The 17,982-nt window shown below is 37.8% G+C and overlaps 1 protein-coding gene across 1 annotated transcript in view; it reads left to right on the top strand.

Moving 5' to 3' along the window:
- The window catches only part of frmpd1b (FERM and PDZ domain containing 1b), a 45,410-nt gene that overhangs the window by 9,678 nt on the left and 17,750 nt on the right, over positions 1 to 17,982 (top strand). Inside the window, exons 2-4 of the mRNA XM_036568628.1 lie at positions 1,990 to 2,130; positions 10,012 to 10,119; positions 13,114 to 13,277. Coding sequence (XP_036424521.1) covers positions 10,016 to 10,119; positions 13,114 to 13,277 — 268 coding nt within the window. The 5' untranslated portion in view covers positions 1,990 to 2,130; positions 10,012 to 10,015. The remainder of the gene's footprint in view (positions 1 to 1,989; positions 2,131 to 10,011; positions 10,120 to 13,113; positions 13,278 to 17,982) is intronic.

The following is a 17,982-nucleotide window of genomic DNA, read 5'->3' on the forward strand; positions in this document are numbered from 1 at the left end:
TTTCGATCTTTACTAAATGCTTTATTTGCTCTTTTTCTGTCAATGCTATGATTATTTCATCCTCTTTCCATTTCTAATACTTCTCCATAGCTCTCTACAGCCAACCTGTAAGCTGTCTCCTTTTTAGGTTATAAATCTCTGACTTCACAATAATTTGATTTTTAATTTTATTATGACTCTTTTGGAAAATAGCCAGTGCACCACGAAAACCTGAATTACACCACAATTCAGTTCAGAATCATTTAATATAGGCAGTAAAAACAACACCACAAGCATTATTTTTATGTTTAAAAGTAGACACAGTTGTCACCATTATTACACTTCTCCCTCTCTCATGCTGTTTGGCTCTCCGGGTTTTACAGTTGAAGGATGGGACGGCAATTCAGTGGTGCAATTCAGTGGCTGCCATAACGGAATTCATTATTCATTCGCCCTGCAGTCTGCACGAGAGTTACAGTTAGCCTAGATTAAAAGGAGGGGAGGGACTCCAGAGGAGGCTTCATAAGAGAGAGAGAGAGACCGAGAGAGCAGGCCCTGTGAGCTCTGGGATTGGACTTGGAGTTCAAAAATGCCCAAAAATGAGGTCCATGAGGAGAACACAAACACAAGGAAAGTAGAACCAGGTCCCTAAGGAGGAAAGATCGCAAGACTTCTGGACCAGTGAGGGATTTTACTGCAGGAGATAAATATATTGCTGCTAGTCTGTTATTCCAAAACTAACTTTTTTTGCTTATTACTATTTATCATTATTTTATTATTATTTTTATGCCATTTGAAAATGGCTATTGACCTATTCATTGTGTGAATGTTTAAAGGGTCACTCTGGCCAAAATGAATGAATGCTTCATCTGTTCTAAGCATGCTTATTTTCATATTACAGCAGTGCTATAGTAGTCTATAAAGCGATATTTCCTGGTTTAAAGACTAGAAAAACATGATGTATCTTGAAGGTAGAAAGACTACAAGTGCTTTGCAGTGAGTAGATGGGGGTGGGCTGTTTGGATGTTTTGTTGCTATCTGGCTAATTCTTCAGCTGAATTATTCCTTTAACAAAGAAAAATAATTGACGATCAATTGAGGTTGCGCTATATCACGAATGCTAGCCAGTACCACATGTATTTATTAGCCTCTAGGTAAGTGGCTAGCCATCAGGAACATCATGATGGTGTGTAATGTATTTGCATAATGCATGCTGGGAATTGTAGGGAGAGAACATTGACGGATGAAAACACACACACACACACACACACACACACACACACATACACATCTACTAAGCTGCTTATCCTTCTGGGTCGCGGGGGGATCCCAGCAGTCATTGGGTGGATAGGCTCGCAGGGCAGACAGACAGACTTGATGAAAACACAAAAAACAAAACTTGTGAATTCTTTCAAACCAATGAAGCTGAGGAGTGCAATGCTGCACAAAAATAATACAATATAACATAACATCATTAAATGCAAGTTTTAGGCCAGAATGCCTCTTTAATGACGAATGTAGCAATAGAAATGGTCCAGATTTGCTTGGAATTAATCATCATTGCATCAACATACATTAAAGTTAAGATTTTTTGCTTCTCCTTTAAAGTTCCCATTTCTGAGATATGAGGTCTTCTTGTTATTGTTGACAGCAACGATTTTCTGGTTAACATTTTGTAGAAGAAGTACAACCTTCAGAAAGAGCTCCATGCAGTAGATCATAGGACACGAAAGGGCCTGAAGGAGGAGACGCACATCTAGGTCACAGGGTGGAAACATTACTATTGATGTGCAAAGTGTTAAAAGAATGTTGCGTGTCTACACTCCTAGTGGCACCTTTTCGAGGAATGGTTAGAGCCATCACTACAGGACTTTTGAAACCCTGACCCAAAAAAATGACCACCTGTTACATCATTCTTTTCAGCACAGCTTGAGAACATGCTTTTTTGATGCACTGTACTTTCCAACCACACATACTTTTGTTTAAGATTTTTCATCCTCTGCCTTGCAGATCTCAAATCTTTTTGGTCCTGATGGTTGTAAAGGCCCTCCTCCGCTACCCCCCAGCCAATGCATGCAGGAAGGATGTGAGAGCCAGTCAGATTGAGGAATTTCTGTGTTTTGAAGTTTTTAAGGCACAAATCACTCCCAGGTAAGTGTAACTGTGTGCGTTTATAAGTGTAGCAGTCGGCAGCTGAGCAGTGAAGGCTAGAATTATTGACCTACCTTTAGAAATATGAATAAGAAAGACACTCTAATATAAACCTTGTAGATGATCAGAGATGTTGAATGTTTCTTTGTTTGGGGCCTACTTGTACTTTTTATTATAAAATATTTAGTCAGAATACACAAAACCATGTAGTTTCACAGTTTTTTTTATGTTTGATGTAAAAACTATAGTATATACCATCACTGTTGGGGAAGAAACTTCTCTATTTTTGTTGTTTTTCTACATAATTTGAAAATACCAGCTGCTTTTTACATTGTATTAAAATTTCATGATGACGGAAAAAAAATATTATACAAAATTTCTTTGAACATAATCTTGTAGCATTAATTTACATTAAACATTTTTCCTTCTCCTGAAAAGTTACCATTTTGGAGACAAGGATTTGCTCAGACAATGGCAATACTCATTATTTCTTTTTATTTATTTGTATTTAAGGGGTGGCAGTGATTCCAGAGTCCACTCAAGTTCAACAGGTTACGGATATACTTTAGACAGTACATTGCAAAAAGCCACTTTTCTGCAGATGCTGCAGTTGCGGATGTTCTTCTGATCTCTTTATTTGGAAGCTGCTGTGAGGTGAACTCTGCAGAGTCAGACCTTCAGGGAGGCCAAGCCACCACATTCAGTTTACAAACTGAAAGTCCTTTTTTTTTCCAGTTGTCAGAAATTGAATTGATGGAGAGTAAAGCGAGATATTGTGCCAATACAGTCAGCCTACTCTAACGAAGATGCACTTCTGTGCCATTTAGGTCAGCTACAAACTGCTTCATGCCATATAGGTCAGCTGAAATCTGCACCAAACCATTCAGTCTACCAAGCAAGTGATCATTCATCTATATGTGATTCGTAAGAAAACATACACAGCAAACTCTGAATTGAGATTCCAACCAGTCCACTGATACACAGTCAAAAACATGTCAAAAAGTGCATATAGGTTGAGAAATGCTCTGCCAGTATGAAGATGCTGTCTGTGCTAAGGTAGATGCAGTGCCAGATGATGCTGAGTTCTCAGGGGAGAGAGCTATGCAGCTATGCAGTATGGCTTAGCAGGTATAGAGTTTCTGGCGGTTGCAGTAAGAGACGGAAAATAGAAACAAAATGTGACACTGGTGCATTTAAAGTGATTTGAGGATAGCATTAAATAATAAAAGGAACGACTTAATATTATAAGGTCAGGCATTCTGTCTGCTATTACAATAATGCTGTGAAACAATTGTTTCATGTTTTAATCATATTTTAATTTATTTAGTAATATGGAGGTGGTAATATTAGGGAATTAGGGGTGGGAATCTCCAGGCACCTCACAGTTAGATTTAGATTCATGATGCTAAGATGCAATTATTAAATGGTTCACACTGCATTTCAGTGTATCTTGATTTTTGATTATTATTATGATTTTGCTCCTATTTTATCATTAATAAGTAGAGGTAACTAGGAAATCCAACACAAAGAAAAAATAATGGTTTTTCTGATGGTTTTAGCCTAGTCAGAGTCCAGATTTAAACCCTATAGAGAATATTTAGTCTCACACTAAACACAAACTAACTTGGCAGTGTTTTTCAGCTGTTTGATGCCATCAATGCTGAGTGTAAAAATATTGACTTTTATTGATTCTTTCTTTTTGATATTGATTCTTTCTGTAAAATATATATACACCCATCAGCCATAACATTAATTGCAATTATTTCTGCACTCATTGTCCATTCCATCAGCTCTGCTTACCTTATAGGTGTACTTTGTAGTTCTACAATTGCAGGCTGTAATCCATCTATTACTCTGCATATCTTGTTAGCCCCCTATTACCACCACAGCGCAGGTGTTATTTGAGTGGTGAATCATTTTCAGCACGGCAGTGACACTGACATGGTGGTGTTAGTATGTGATACACTGGCATGAGTGGATCAGACACAGCAGTGCTGCTGGAGTTTCCACTCACTGTGCACTCTATTAGAAACTCCTACCTTGTCAGTCCACCTTGTAGATGTAAAGTCAGAGACAATAGCTCATCTGCTGCTGCTCAGTTTGTGTTGGTCATCCTCTTGTCTTTCATCAGTGGTCACAGGACGCTGCCCACAGGACACTGTTGGCTGGATATTTTTGTTTGGTGGACTATTCTCAGTACAACTGTGACACGGAGGTGTTTAAAAACTCAGGTAGCACTGCTGTGTCTGATCCACTCGTACTAGCACAACACACACAAACACATCACTGCCACATCAGTGTTACTGCAGTGCTCAGAATGATCCATCACCCAAATAATACCTGCTCTGTGATGGTCCTGTAGAGGTCCTGACCATTGAAGAACAGGGTAAAAGGGGGCTAACAAAGTATACAGAGAAACAGATGGACTACAGTCTGTAATTGCAGAAATACAACGTGCACTTATATGGTAAGTGAAGCTGATAAAATGGACAATGAATTTAATTTTATGTTGATGTTGACAACTCCACCAAGAATCCTTGTATATCTGATACTTGCCAAACAAATTCTGGTTGATTCTGGGCTTTTATTATGAAAAATGAACTAAATTGTGACCAATTGGTGACTGAACGGTGAATTTGTGCAAACATATTCACCAATATTTAGTGAGATACTGTATTTTTTTCCTTCATGTCAGACTGTGCCAAAGTATCCTACTTTAAAATATCTTCCGGTGCACAGAAGTTTATTTAGCAGTAGGAGAAACGCAGGGCTCATGTAAAGATCTGATTATAACGTTTTGTGAAGTGATTCAGAATCTTTCAAAAGAGAATTAGACTTTTATTTTTCACCCCCCTAATTAACATAGACTGGATTAGAATGCTCTACAGTACAGTGTTTCAATACAGTACAGTTTCTATACTATAACATACAGCAACCATTCTGTTTTCTCAAAACCCTGTAATGGTAGCATTTTGCAAAAAATATATATTTCACTGTTCTCGTAGGACTTACTATGATCAAAATGCTTCCTAACTAAGAAGAATCATTTGACATACTTCAGATGTGCTATAAATTTTTACTCATATAAATATATAAGCAGAATATCTCACTGTTGTGTTGTGTTGTGTTGTGTTGTTTTTTAAATAAAGCATATCACTATAATTGCTCTGTAATCAGTTAAAGTTTTAGCATAATACTTTGGGATTTGGGGATACTCAATGATTGCTAAAAACACAGATAGAGATTGCTAGTGCTTTCTGGTGAAGTTAGTTATGTGAGTGGTTTGCTGAGTGTATTGCAGTGATTGCACACAGCAATGGAAAAGCTACAGAAGGACTGCGTGGAGCAGTAATAGAGTAATTTATTATTAGAGTGGATAACTTCACTGCTATTGAGACGCTTGAAGTTTGGGACAATGACTGTAGCAGCAGTGGGTGTAATAGAGTTTAGCTGTGATTGTAATGGATCAGAGGGCTCTATTGGTGAGGCTGCTGAGTGTGGGTGTGTGTCTGTCTGTCATGACTGCAGCAGAAGAAGAGAAAGCTCATGTATTAATGGATGAAGCATTTGGAGCCCTTCCTTTGAAATGTCACCTCAGACAACTTAATGAGTCCACAAGGACACTGGGGGTCTCAGCTGACTCAGCAAGATGCACACGAACACACACACTTACACGCATTCACACGTACCTACACGTGTACGCTCAGACAGGTCGTCAGAGATGTGGCACGCATTCAAAGATGTAGATATGTGCTACAGTTCAAAAGTGTTTGGTTACTAAACGGCAAATATATATATATATATATATATGTATGTATGTATGTATGTATGTATGTATATATGACATGAAAATGTGAGAGCATTTTTGTGAAGTTTTTTTGTTTTGTTTTTATTATCATTATTATCATTATTGTGATAAATATTTTGACTTCAGTGAATAATAATTCAAAAATATCTTTAAAAAACAACATTTGAAAAAAAATGAAAAAGAAAATTTAACATTATTTTCACAAGTTGAAATTTAGGGGTTAGTGTTTGGGGCAGACACCTCCCAGTAGAAAGTTCCCTTTAAATGATGATTTTGATTTAGCTTATTGTTTAATAGTTTGTTTGTTTATTTATTTATTTATTTATTTATTTACAGTTTGAACTAATTTGATGGAATGGTCTAAACAAGGGAGGATGGCTTTTTACACTGTAAGGAGCAAAATCACACTCTATCTGTCTCTCTCTCACACACACTCTCACACACAAACAAACACTGCCAAAGATGTGGATTCCTTCATTATGAAGTAGGATAGCAATCAGCAAGTGAGTGACAGCAGCTGCCTGTCTCAGATCCGCTCTATCCGGATCAGTCTGGATCAGCATGGGTGACGAAGTGGCGTCCTGTGGACTCTCTCAGGGAGTGCAGTTTAATCCTCTAATACTCACCCCCACACCCCCCCCACACACACACATACTCATCATACTCCATTTAATGGGTCTGAACTCAACCTAAGGTGTGTGTGTGTGTGTGTGTGTGTGTGCAATACAAAGATGTCTCTAATATGCGCTGAGGAAAAGGGTTTGTAAGGCTGTCTCTATGTGTGCAATCATGTGTTCATCTATATTGTGTGTTTTTCTTGCACTGACTGCTTCAGAGATGTGCTGTAGTGTGAATAAAGTGCTTCAGCAGCAGCAGAATTGAAGAGGGATTTGAGCGAAACTGCTGCTACTGTTTAAGGTTTTGTGCTCTGATTACAGACTGGATTAATCAAGTTTATCATACGTGCAGCAAAAGCTACAAGTGTTAGCTGGATAATCCCTGTAGACGTTTAGCAGGTCATTCAAAGTCCTCAAGGTTTCTGTTCTCTTTTCCTGCAATAATACAGGAATCATCAACATCAACAGCAATAATAAAAATAAAGGTGATGTTGATGATGATGATGATGATGATGATTACTATAAAATTAAACAATACGTACTTTGCAAAGGTCAGAGACCACCCATCATTCTTTAATGCCCAGTCAAAATGAGCCATTAAGTATTAAGTTATTCATTTTCAGGAGATATTTATGGGAATATTCGATATTAGATAATAAACTTGTGTACGGAAGAGGAAAACCAAAAGAAAAAAAGTTCCCAAAAAAGGAGTTCAAAAAATGTGATAAGTGATAGAGAAAATGGGACTAACAGCTGCGCAAGACCTGATAGACCACCAAAACTGTCACCATCATATAACCAGTACTCAAGCCCCACTCTTGCTTTAGATCTGAAAAAATCCACAGGTGTTTCTGTCCATCCTTCCGCTGTGAGAAGACAACTCAACACTATGGGTCTGAAACATGTAGCTGTCAACAAGCCCTTACTGAGAAAAGAATAGACAAAAAAAAAAAGTTTGCAAATCAAGCAAAGAAGCTGTTGGTGTTTTCAGAACAATGGACTGATCATCTCAAAGCCAAGACCTCAAACTAATTGAATGCAATCAACTTCTGGGACTAAACTTTAGAGGTGTGGAAAAATATCTCTGCAGATTTCTTTGAAAAACTAAATGCAAGTATTCTGAAAAGAATGAAAGCTGTAATAAAGGCAAAGTGTGGACACACTAAATACTGAAAAATGTTATAGCATATTTCGTAGTTCTGTGTCATTTTCTGTTAAATATGATTTCTGCTTTTTTCTTGATGCTGAAAAATTAATAACTTGTAGTTAGTGTCTGTTCAGACTTGAAATTAAATAAATAAAATGGGGTCTCTGACTTTTGCAATAACAACAGCAACAAAGATAAATCAAAAATAATCAAGGACAATCTACAGGAGTCAAATGGAGAACGGAAGTTTTGAGAAAATGTTTTAAGGTGGGCTTTGAAGGTGGGACTATGGAGAGTTCTGTACTTCAGGATGCTAGAAGATCTACCCTGAGAAAACCTGTAATGTAGGAGACTTTGTACATTCTTCTGAACAAACTGTTCAGACTGACACTTGAAAATGATGAAGCTGGATGCTGATGTCAGCTGCCATGACACTGACCAAACACGAAAGGAAGGAAGCTGTGTGGGTTTTTTTGAATAACCATGAATGAGCTCTTTCTTTCTGCTTTCCCTGCTGCTCTCTCTCTCGCTCCCTCTCTCCTTCTGTCTCTGTTTGCTTGAGGAGTTCTGGACAGGGCTGTTTGTTTTCCTTTATACTCATATACTCACTCTCTTTCTTTCATACTTCTCTCTTTCTCATACCTTCTTTTTTCTCATTTTCTCTCTTTCTTTCTTACCTCTCTTTCTCCTACTTTTCTTTTTCTCTTTTTCTTTCATACTTCTCTTTCTCACTTGGTCTCTCTCTTCCGTACTTCCCTCTTCTTCTTTGTTCTTTGAACTTCTTTGTTCTTCCTTCTCTTTTTCTCTCTGTCTTTCCTGTTTCTCTTTTTTCTCAATCTTTCATACCACCTTTCTCATAGCGCTCTCTCTCTCTCACTCTCTCTCTCTCTCTTTCCTTCTCTCTGTCCTGTTTCTCTCTTTTTTCTCAATCTTTCATACCACCTTTCTCATACCTCTCTCTCTCTCTCTCTCTCTCTCTCTCTCTCTCTCTCTCTCTCTCTCTCTCTCTCTCTCTCTCTCTGTGATTGAGTGCAGGTCTATAGATGGGGTGCAGTCTTATCGATCAGTTAGTTTCACTAGGACGTCCATTCATCATATTTAATCAGATCGATTGTTGCTCTACACCTTAAGCAGTGTCCACCCTGACCTGAGTACACAGGGCAAGGGTTAAAGAGGTACACACACACACATACACACACACACACATACACTTACAATGATAGTGGCTGTGTAGCTGCGGTTTGCAAGAGTGCTGAGCACATTTATCAGTGATGCGATTGAGGCTGTAACAGCCCCCCTGTGTCTCTACTCACTGCTGAGAATGTCTTATCACAGCACTGTGTGTGTGTGTGTGTGTGAGAGAGAGAGAGAGAGAGAGAGAGAGTGAGAGAGAGAGTGTGTGCGTGTGGCCTGTGTGTCCATTCTTACTGCTAAGACACCATTGACAACAATGCATGTGTAGGAAAATGTGTAAGTGTGTGTGTGTGTGTTTGTCACCTTAGGGTTGAATAGAAATATATGTGTGTGTGTGTGTGTGTCAGTCAGTACCCATGGTTGTGCATATATGTGTGTGTTCTTTTTCCTTGTAGTGCTGTATGTGTCTGTTCATGTCTGCAGTGATGTGTGTCGTCCTCTAAATGTCAGGTCTTGTCTCATCTCGTGACTGTGCCATTGCTATTTACATATATCAAGCCTTATATATGAGAGAGAGGAGGAGTTCTATATGTAATTGTAAGGGGGTGAATATTTTTCATCTTGTATATGATGTATTATGATATGTATTTTCTGTGACTATGCTGTCTAGTTTTGAGCTAATCCCTGAAGATGACTCTAGAAATGTACCAATATGACATCTGATATTTTTTACAGTATTGTACAAAAGATGAAAAAATATATATACTGTATTTTAACAGTTATTAATTGAGTTTAACTAAAGTGCTTATTTGCTCTGATGAACATTAATATAAGAAATGGAAATTAGAAATACAGATAACATTAATACAGTAAGTTGTGATGTATATGTTCATTTAACCATTTTCAGACCTCTCCTCAGGGCAGTCCTGTATTAACTGTATTTATTATTCGGTACCTGGATAGGCTTAGTTAAGCTTTCACTAAATCAAATCAGGTGTGCTGCTCATAGAATTTAACAAATCTGTGCAATGGCTGCAATGGCACTGTGGAGAAATCTGGACAGATCTTAGAATACTAAGATTAGAATACTAAGATTAGAGCGGTTTTGAGTTACAGTTTATTGTACAGCATACATTTCTCATCATCTCTCTCTCTCTCTGTCTCTCATTTTCTAGTTAGATGGAGGAGAGAGAAAGGAGCAGGAGTCGCTCCCCGCGTAGGGTCCGTCGAGTGGAGCAGGTTGTGGGGAGATGGCTGCGGCGCTCACGAGACTCCCTCAGCAGGTAGAATTCACACACGCATACACACAAACACACAGACACTTTGTTTCTGTGAATTGTGGGGACATTACATAGACGTCTATTAATTTCCTGGAGACTTACTCAAACCTTAACCAGAACTACTACCAGCCTAACCCTAATGCTAACCTTACTCTAATCTTAAAACATGTCTTCACCTTAATATTTCATGATTTACATTGAAAGGTCCCCACAGTGTGGCATTAGCCTGCTACACACATACACACAAACTGTTCTAGTAATTTCAGATAGTCTTGGATATTTAAACAGACAGTTTTCCAATCCAACATTTTCTTTAACCCTTTAAACCTGCCTGTAGTTCAGTTCCTCACAATCACTATATCACTAACACTTTAGCACATTACTACCTTACACATTAGATTTATAGTAGGTACTGAATAATAAGTCTTAAAGTTAGTAACTGAATACAAGCCTGAATGTTAAGGGGATTGAGTTTACAGACTAATCAGCCCTTTCGCTCATATCTTTTTCATTACATTTCACTCCACATTCATTTACACGTGCACGTTTCTTTATAAGTACAAGCACAGAAAGAAGGAAAATAAATCTGGCATGAACAGTTGACCCTGCTGTGTAAACAGAGCTGTAGAGTCCTGCTAAATTTATCTTTGCTTCTGTTTGCTGTTCTGTAGTACAAGGTGCTAATAATTTGTCAAATCTGTCTGCAACTATATATATTGTATTAGTTTTGTTTATGTTTGCAAATCAGTGGCGTTTATCATTCACTCTTAGGCAGTCACACAGCTTGCTGTATGCTCTGTGCTGGGTTCAGTGGGTTCTAGTGTGCAGTGACCCCCCTGCTGACAGAGCTGCATTCTGTGAAATGTGCATACACTACCTTACGTCATATGTCACACCTTTAGGGGCAAACACACTTGTTCGGTGGCTGGTCATTCACCTTATTGTTATATAATAACTCAGATAAGCCCACATGACCATAGTAAGTCCATGACCAGCACATTTTAATGTAGTCAAGAAGTGGGAATGGTGCGAGCTCATAATGAAAAGTGCATTGTACAAGATAATAGTAAAGCATTGTGCAAACTGTGTGCCTACATCAGCACACACTTGCCTCAAGCTGCACTGACTTGTGGGTGAAGAAATGGACAAAAGTTTTGACAAAATTCAGAAAATGACTGCTTCTTCTGTTTCACTGGGTCATTCTACCACTGTAGTAACAAATGGGGTATGAATATTAATAAATAAATCAATCAGCGTCTGTTATATTCAACATCCGCAAAGTTGTAACACCAATGACCATAACAAAGCTATTGAAATCTGAGCTTTTCTAAAATGTAGTCCACGGCTACCCCTGTACTTTCAAAGTCACATTGTATGTAGAAAATGACAGGTATTGCATTTGTGTTGTTATTTTATTGCAGTTTGAAAATCACTTAATGTTTCATGAGTAACACCACTGACCTGGTCTTTCTGCGGCACGTGAAGCTGTCAGCATTTTAGCCAAATTTATCAGATACAAAAAGAAATTTTTACTAACCATGGTCCTCCTAGAGTTGGGCCCTATCCCATGTCACCCCTTGCCCCTACCTCTTAGTCCTTAGCCCTCTGTTTTGCGCGTTCACGTCTAGTGTCCCACTTTTTGTTGAGATAGAGGGGTAGGGCGAAGTGTTAGGGCTACACGGCCCTCCAAACAGAGTTTTTTCAGAGGCTCACTCCAAACGGAGTGTTATGAAAAAAAAAAAAAGAAAAACCGGCAAGATGGCTGCGCGAGCGACCAAAGAAACCCACAAATGTATGTATTTTCTCCGTTAAAAAATTACGAGAACCACTGTATTATCTTAGTTTACTGTCGTTTCAATGTATTATGGTCGTTTTCTTCGTAAAAAGCATTAAAATATCGCTAATAGCATGCTAATGTCTCGGTAGCTAGCTAGCTAACGCTAACTTTCCCGTTCCACCTGCTGACTTCAGCTTCGTATCACCAAAGAATTAGAGGTGGGCGATAATAAATAATTGTCTTATACTCCCTCTTTGAAAGCATATGATGCCCTAAATGTAACTGAAACCCAGCAGCGAGGTTGCTGAACTTTTCCCTTCTCTGCTATCACTGAAGACTGGCAGTGTCGTCTAGTAGCCTGTTAATGAAGCAATGTTTGTTCATTCATTCATTCATTCATTCATTCATTTATTTATTTATTTGAGGGTTGTCCCATTTCTTATGGCAAGATTTCAACCACTACCCTTTGTAACTCAGTTCCAAGGGGTTAGGGTGACACTCGAAAACAAGGGGTAGGGGTAAGAAGAAGAAATGGGATTGGGCCTTAGTCTTTCTTCTTTTGAGGTTAGTAGCTTAAAAAAGCTTCCTGTTTTTTGATGACATTTTATGTTTCTGTAACACTACTAACTTCATTTTAATACATTTTTACTATATAAACTGAAAAACAAGCCACATAAAAATAATACTTAAATGTAAAGTCTGTTGTGAAATCCTGTTTTTCATGTATAATCATATAAAATAAAATAAAATAAAATAAAATAAAAAAAAGAATTACCATTGTTTCTGTTAGTTAATCTACATATATAGCATTCAAATAGAAATACACAGATGTCAACTTTTGTGGTTTATTCTTATTTTGAGCTCATTTTCATTGCTTCAGAGTTGTGGGACACCGTTAGACACCGCAGTGGCAGAACGACCTAATTAGGCATCTATCTATCTACTTTTGTTCAGTTTTATAGCTAATTGTATGACACACAGTATCAAAAATCACATAAACAAGTCTGTTTGATTTTACCTGACCACTTGACACGCTTTAAGACAAGAGATGATGATTTAGGTATACAGTCTGCTTAATGCTAATTTTCACACATAACCTTCCATTACTTGCAGTCTGGATTAGCCTTGCAGCTGTTTAGTGACCAAGACAAATGCCTTAGTGCTTTATAGGCCTGTGTTTGTGTGAGTGCTGCACTCTGTACATCTGTTCTGTTTTAAAGGGAGCGTATTTTGGGGGACAGGAAGTCGAGTCGCTCAGAGGACAGTGGTCAGCAGCATTTTCCAGTGAAGGAGACGGTGGAGGTGATCAGAGATGCTGTGCTGGACTCACATGGCTTCACCCTCTCCACACAGCTCCCCCTGCTGGTCAGGGATGTCACTCCAGGTACGAACCAAACTCTCAAGTTCAACAAACCCCTGTTGGTTGTGAGCACATATGCAGACGTCTTTCTTCCATGTTCAAAATTATGACTGGGTATTGCCATTGCTATTAGCTCCTTCTACAATAGTAAATATGTCACAATATTGTAGAGGTGTGACAATCCACATATTTTCAGCTTAGTGTGATTCTAAGATCAAGATTCAATTAAAATTTGGTAATGTGTTAAAAATACCTTGATCCAGCAGAGCTCTAATTACAGTGGTGTCCAAAAGTCGGAGACCTTGTTCTTCAGTGGAAGGAAAATCTGATATATCAGTGTGTGTGTGTGTGTGTGTGTGTGTATTTTAACTTGAAATAAACAACAGCAAGTTTTAGAATCTTAAAATATTTCAGACAAAGTAGTCATGACAATTAAAATAAAGAATAAATATTCAGATTTGTGCACTATTCCTAGGCCTCTCTATTTAAGCTGAAGCAAAATTGTGAAACTACTACAGACTTGATATTTTATATTTTAGCCTGATTATTTATTTATTTATTTATTTATTTGTAGTGCATGTTCAGACAACTCTCAGGTGGATTTTGCACAAACCTGTGGAGTCCATGCCAGCCTGAGTACATGGTGTAGCTAAAGCAAAAGCATCAAAAAAGTAATTTTGAAATTCATGTAAACATTCACTCAGATTGTTATGCTGATGCTATAATTTATAATGAAAAACACTGTATTAAATTAGAATGAAATGCAAAATAGAAACATTTTCACCAATGATCTCAGACTTTTGGACCCTGTATATATTACACTGTATATACTACACAGATGGGTTTGGCTGAGAAAAATGCAAATTGTATTAAAAACAAAATACTGCAAAGTAGCATGTCCTCGTGCAAAATAGTGATATTAGCACACAGTGTAACTGAGCTATGAACAATACCTAAATAGATGGGATACACCCAGATGTGAAGTTTTGATCAATGACTGTGGTTTTCACAAAAAAAACTAATGGAGCAAATTGAGTGAAGTAACACATACGGAGACTGAGGAGCATATCAGCAAGTTTTCAAGTTAACTTTTTTTGCAGTACCATATTGTAGAGTTGCACCAATCATGAATTTTTTTTTGGCCAATTCCTATTTTTTTTACAACCAAAGGCAGTTTTGGCTGATTTTTATTTGTTTTCTTTTCATTTTTTAATATCTGAAGCTCTAAGGGTCAAGTGAATATGTAAAATAACGCTGCAAAAAGCAAAATTTTGTAGTGCCATTTCATTTTTATGGTTCAAAAGCTACAATACATACAACACACAACACAATACAAAATTTGTGGATCCTAATGAAAAAGCTATAGAAGAAACCTTTAGTAGCCACTGCTGTCTGTAGGCGTTAAGTAAGTACTTCACCCCCCAGCCAACAGTGTCCCATGACCACTGGTGAAGGTCTAGAAGATGAATATATTCATGTTCTGGTACATGTAAGCCCTGCGTTCACACCATGAAAATAAATTTATTGAATAATTAAAAGAGAAATTTGCATTCTGATGAATTTAATTTTATCCACTCATATAGCTAAAACAAAGTGCACTGTTTTTTAAATGAAAAAAAATATTTTTAAGGTCAAATTTTCACAAATAATGCAATTATTTACAATTAATTATTTGAATTATTTAACAGCCTTAGAACACACAGATGAATAAATAAATGTTCATGGAAGGTATTGATGCAAAATCATTAGTAATAGAGTCTTGATTCAACAATTAATTGTAGTATTAGCACCAATCTAAACAATAGGTTCAACACTTATAAGTTCCTATCCTGCTGTCTCACCTTCACATAGACAGCACACCAAATGCTCCGTTTCACTGGATAATACGTATGTATCTATCATAAATTCCTGTGCCTCTCTGTGTGAAGCAGCCGGCTGTGCCACATCAAATCAGGTTCACCCCTTTCATTAGCAGGGTTACAGAGAGAGGAATGAAAGAGCGAGGGAAATAGAGCCTCTTTTTACTTACTGCTGTGACTCACTCTGCGTGTGAGAGAGAAACAGAAACACTGAAATTGGGAGCGTGTAATTCTCTTTTGCCCATGCGCGTTTTGTGTGTGTGTGTGTGTGTGTGTGTGTGTGTGTGTTGCCTGTCAAGTCCAGAACCAAAAGGATCTCAGTGGGCAGAGACAGAGCCACCTGCTCCTCTTTCATTTATTTAATTCTTTTAGATGCAGGTGCACTCACGCAATGCTGTGCATGCACACGCACTTTCCTGATTTCCTCCACTGCTGCATATTTGTCCTATTCAGTGCTTTTAGATCTTTAAACAAAATATAGTTTTATATTAAACAAAGAGCCTTATCAAAACAAAAATAAATGATCATTTCATTTTATGAGAACGATACTAATTGTCCTTTAGGCTGAGGCTGTTTCTGATCAGGGGTGGGGGTGTGATGACATGACACTTAACTAAACACCAAATTTGGTTTAAATGGCTTATATCATACCAAAACATACAATTCAGTCCTCCATCTGTACAGTCCATGTGTGAAAACTAAGCTGCAAAAACAGCTTTCTGAATTCATTGTTTCTGTGATGTCATGAAAACCAACACATTTACATACATACGCTTATTCAGCATACAGCAGTTCAGCCCCACCGATTTGCGCTGAAGTTATGAGGAGCGTTTCAGCCTGGACTGCTTTTGGAATAAGACACAGTGCAGAGCAGCCAATCAGAACAGAGCCCATTTACATATGTCAGTCTTAAAGGCAAATAACAAAATAGCCTGTTTATTTCTGAGGGGTAAAGAGAGGTTAGAAAATAGTTGTGTTAAAAAGTATTATTATTGTTTTTGGTACATAAAACCAAAATGGACCTAAATGGGCCTTAGGGGGTAAAATATATGAAAAGATATTGGCCTTTTAAATTGGTTTTGCAACCCTAACATTGCAAAAAGCTCATAATAAATAGGTTCAGTCTTACAGCCAAATGCTTATGCCTAATAAACCATTTTAAGTTGTATTTTCAAACACAAATGGCAACAAACTCATAAGTAGGCAGTTGGCATACTGTAAACTCACAAACGTGAAAAATCTAGCAACAAGATGCTAAAATATTTTAACGCAGAACAAAGTGTCATGGCTACATGGCTCTGCAGCTGGGTTTACTGTTGAGCATCAACGACATTTCGGCTTTCTGGCACAGAAGGTTGTTCATCTTCTTGATCAAGATATTTAAAACAGTGCTAAACAATCCTGCACAGCAGTACTAAATCTATTCGTGCAGGGTGTAGGGAGGTAGGCTTGCACAACTTATGCAAGAGTTGGAAAGCCTTTATTGCTCTGAGAGTAATTCAGTGCCTGTGTCCTCCGTCAAATGGCTGCCTCTGGTACTCACTTGAAATGCAATCAGATCGTTGCTTTCCCAGCATTCTGTATTTTCTTTGAGTATTTCAGTGTTTTAAATAGGCAGAAATAGGCACAACAGTATGTATTAATAAGCATATTTAGACACTATATTAAATTATTAATAAACACTTGAAAGGAAGAAGCTACAGAGCATAGCAAAGGCCCTAAACATCTTTGTAATGATATACAAGTGGAAAGTTCATGGAACCACAACTAATTATGCCTGGACAAGTGCACCACACAATTTCACAACAAGGTCTCAGACTAATGATAAGGAAGGAAGGAGAGAAGCCAGCACTCACTTGAAATTTTTTTTTTTTGGACGAACTGAGAGCAACAGTTACACTGAGAATAATAAGCAATGAACTTCACCACAATCATATCCGTTCCACGCTAAGCACAGTGAAGCTTGTCTACAATCATTTAGAAAAATCATAAGTCTTTTGTGACAATGTACTCTGGTCAGGGAAACCTAAAGTAGAATTCTTTAGTAGAGCAATAATTAGCTCATCATATTTGGAGAAGGAAGGGTTGCACATATAATCCCAAGAACATCATGCCCACAGTGATGTATGGTGGTGGGAGCATCATGTTATGGGGCTGCTCTTCTGCATTACATGTAATCAAAGGAAACCTGAAGCAGAGAATACTGGAGGACAATTTAATCTCATCTACCCAAAAAAAAATCTGTGGCGAAATAGTGTGTCTCAACTAGACAGTGACCCCAAACACACAGCCCACATAGCTCAAGAATGGTTTCTAAACCGTAGATGTCTCTGAGATGCATTTGCCAATAGGTTTTGCAACAAAGTACTAATGTTATAAATCTACTAATGTTATAAATCTTGTTTAAAAAATGAAGATGAAAAAATGTTTTTTGTTTATGCTTATAAAAACATACTTTTTTTTATTCATAATCCTAAGTACAAAGTCAAAAGATGTGTAAATTTGAAGAGGAAGTGTGATAGATATCAAAATAAAAAGTGTAAATATTTCTTTCTCCTCTGTATGTTCCTTCAGTTAAACAAGCTTTCACACTCCCTTGCACACACACGCTTTCTCACTGTCAGAGAAGCAGTGTGCTGACTTCTCTCTTTCTGCAGCAGAAACAGCTGATAAGAGCCCAGAGGGAGAACCTTACTGCCCTGCAGCCTGATAATTACAGGCTACTGCCAGAGAGAGAGAGGGAGAGAGAGGGAGAAAGAGAGAGAGAGAGAAATAGACTAAAGCAGAGATGGGGGGAAAAAGGGGGAGAAAGAGTAGAGAAGAGAGAGGGAGGATTGTGTGTGCTTGTTGCCATGTTAAAAAGGGGAGGA

The sequence above is a fragment of the Colossoma macropomum genome, unplaced genomic scaffold (assembly GCF_904425465.1).
Source record: "Colossoma macropomum unplaced genomic scaffold, Colossoma_macropomum, whole genome shotgun sequence".
Lineage (NCBI taxonomy): Eukaryota > Metazoa > Chordata > Actinopteri > Characiformes > Serrasalmidae > Colossoma > Colossoma macropomum.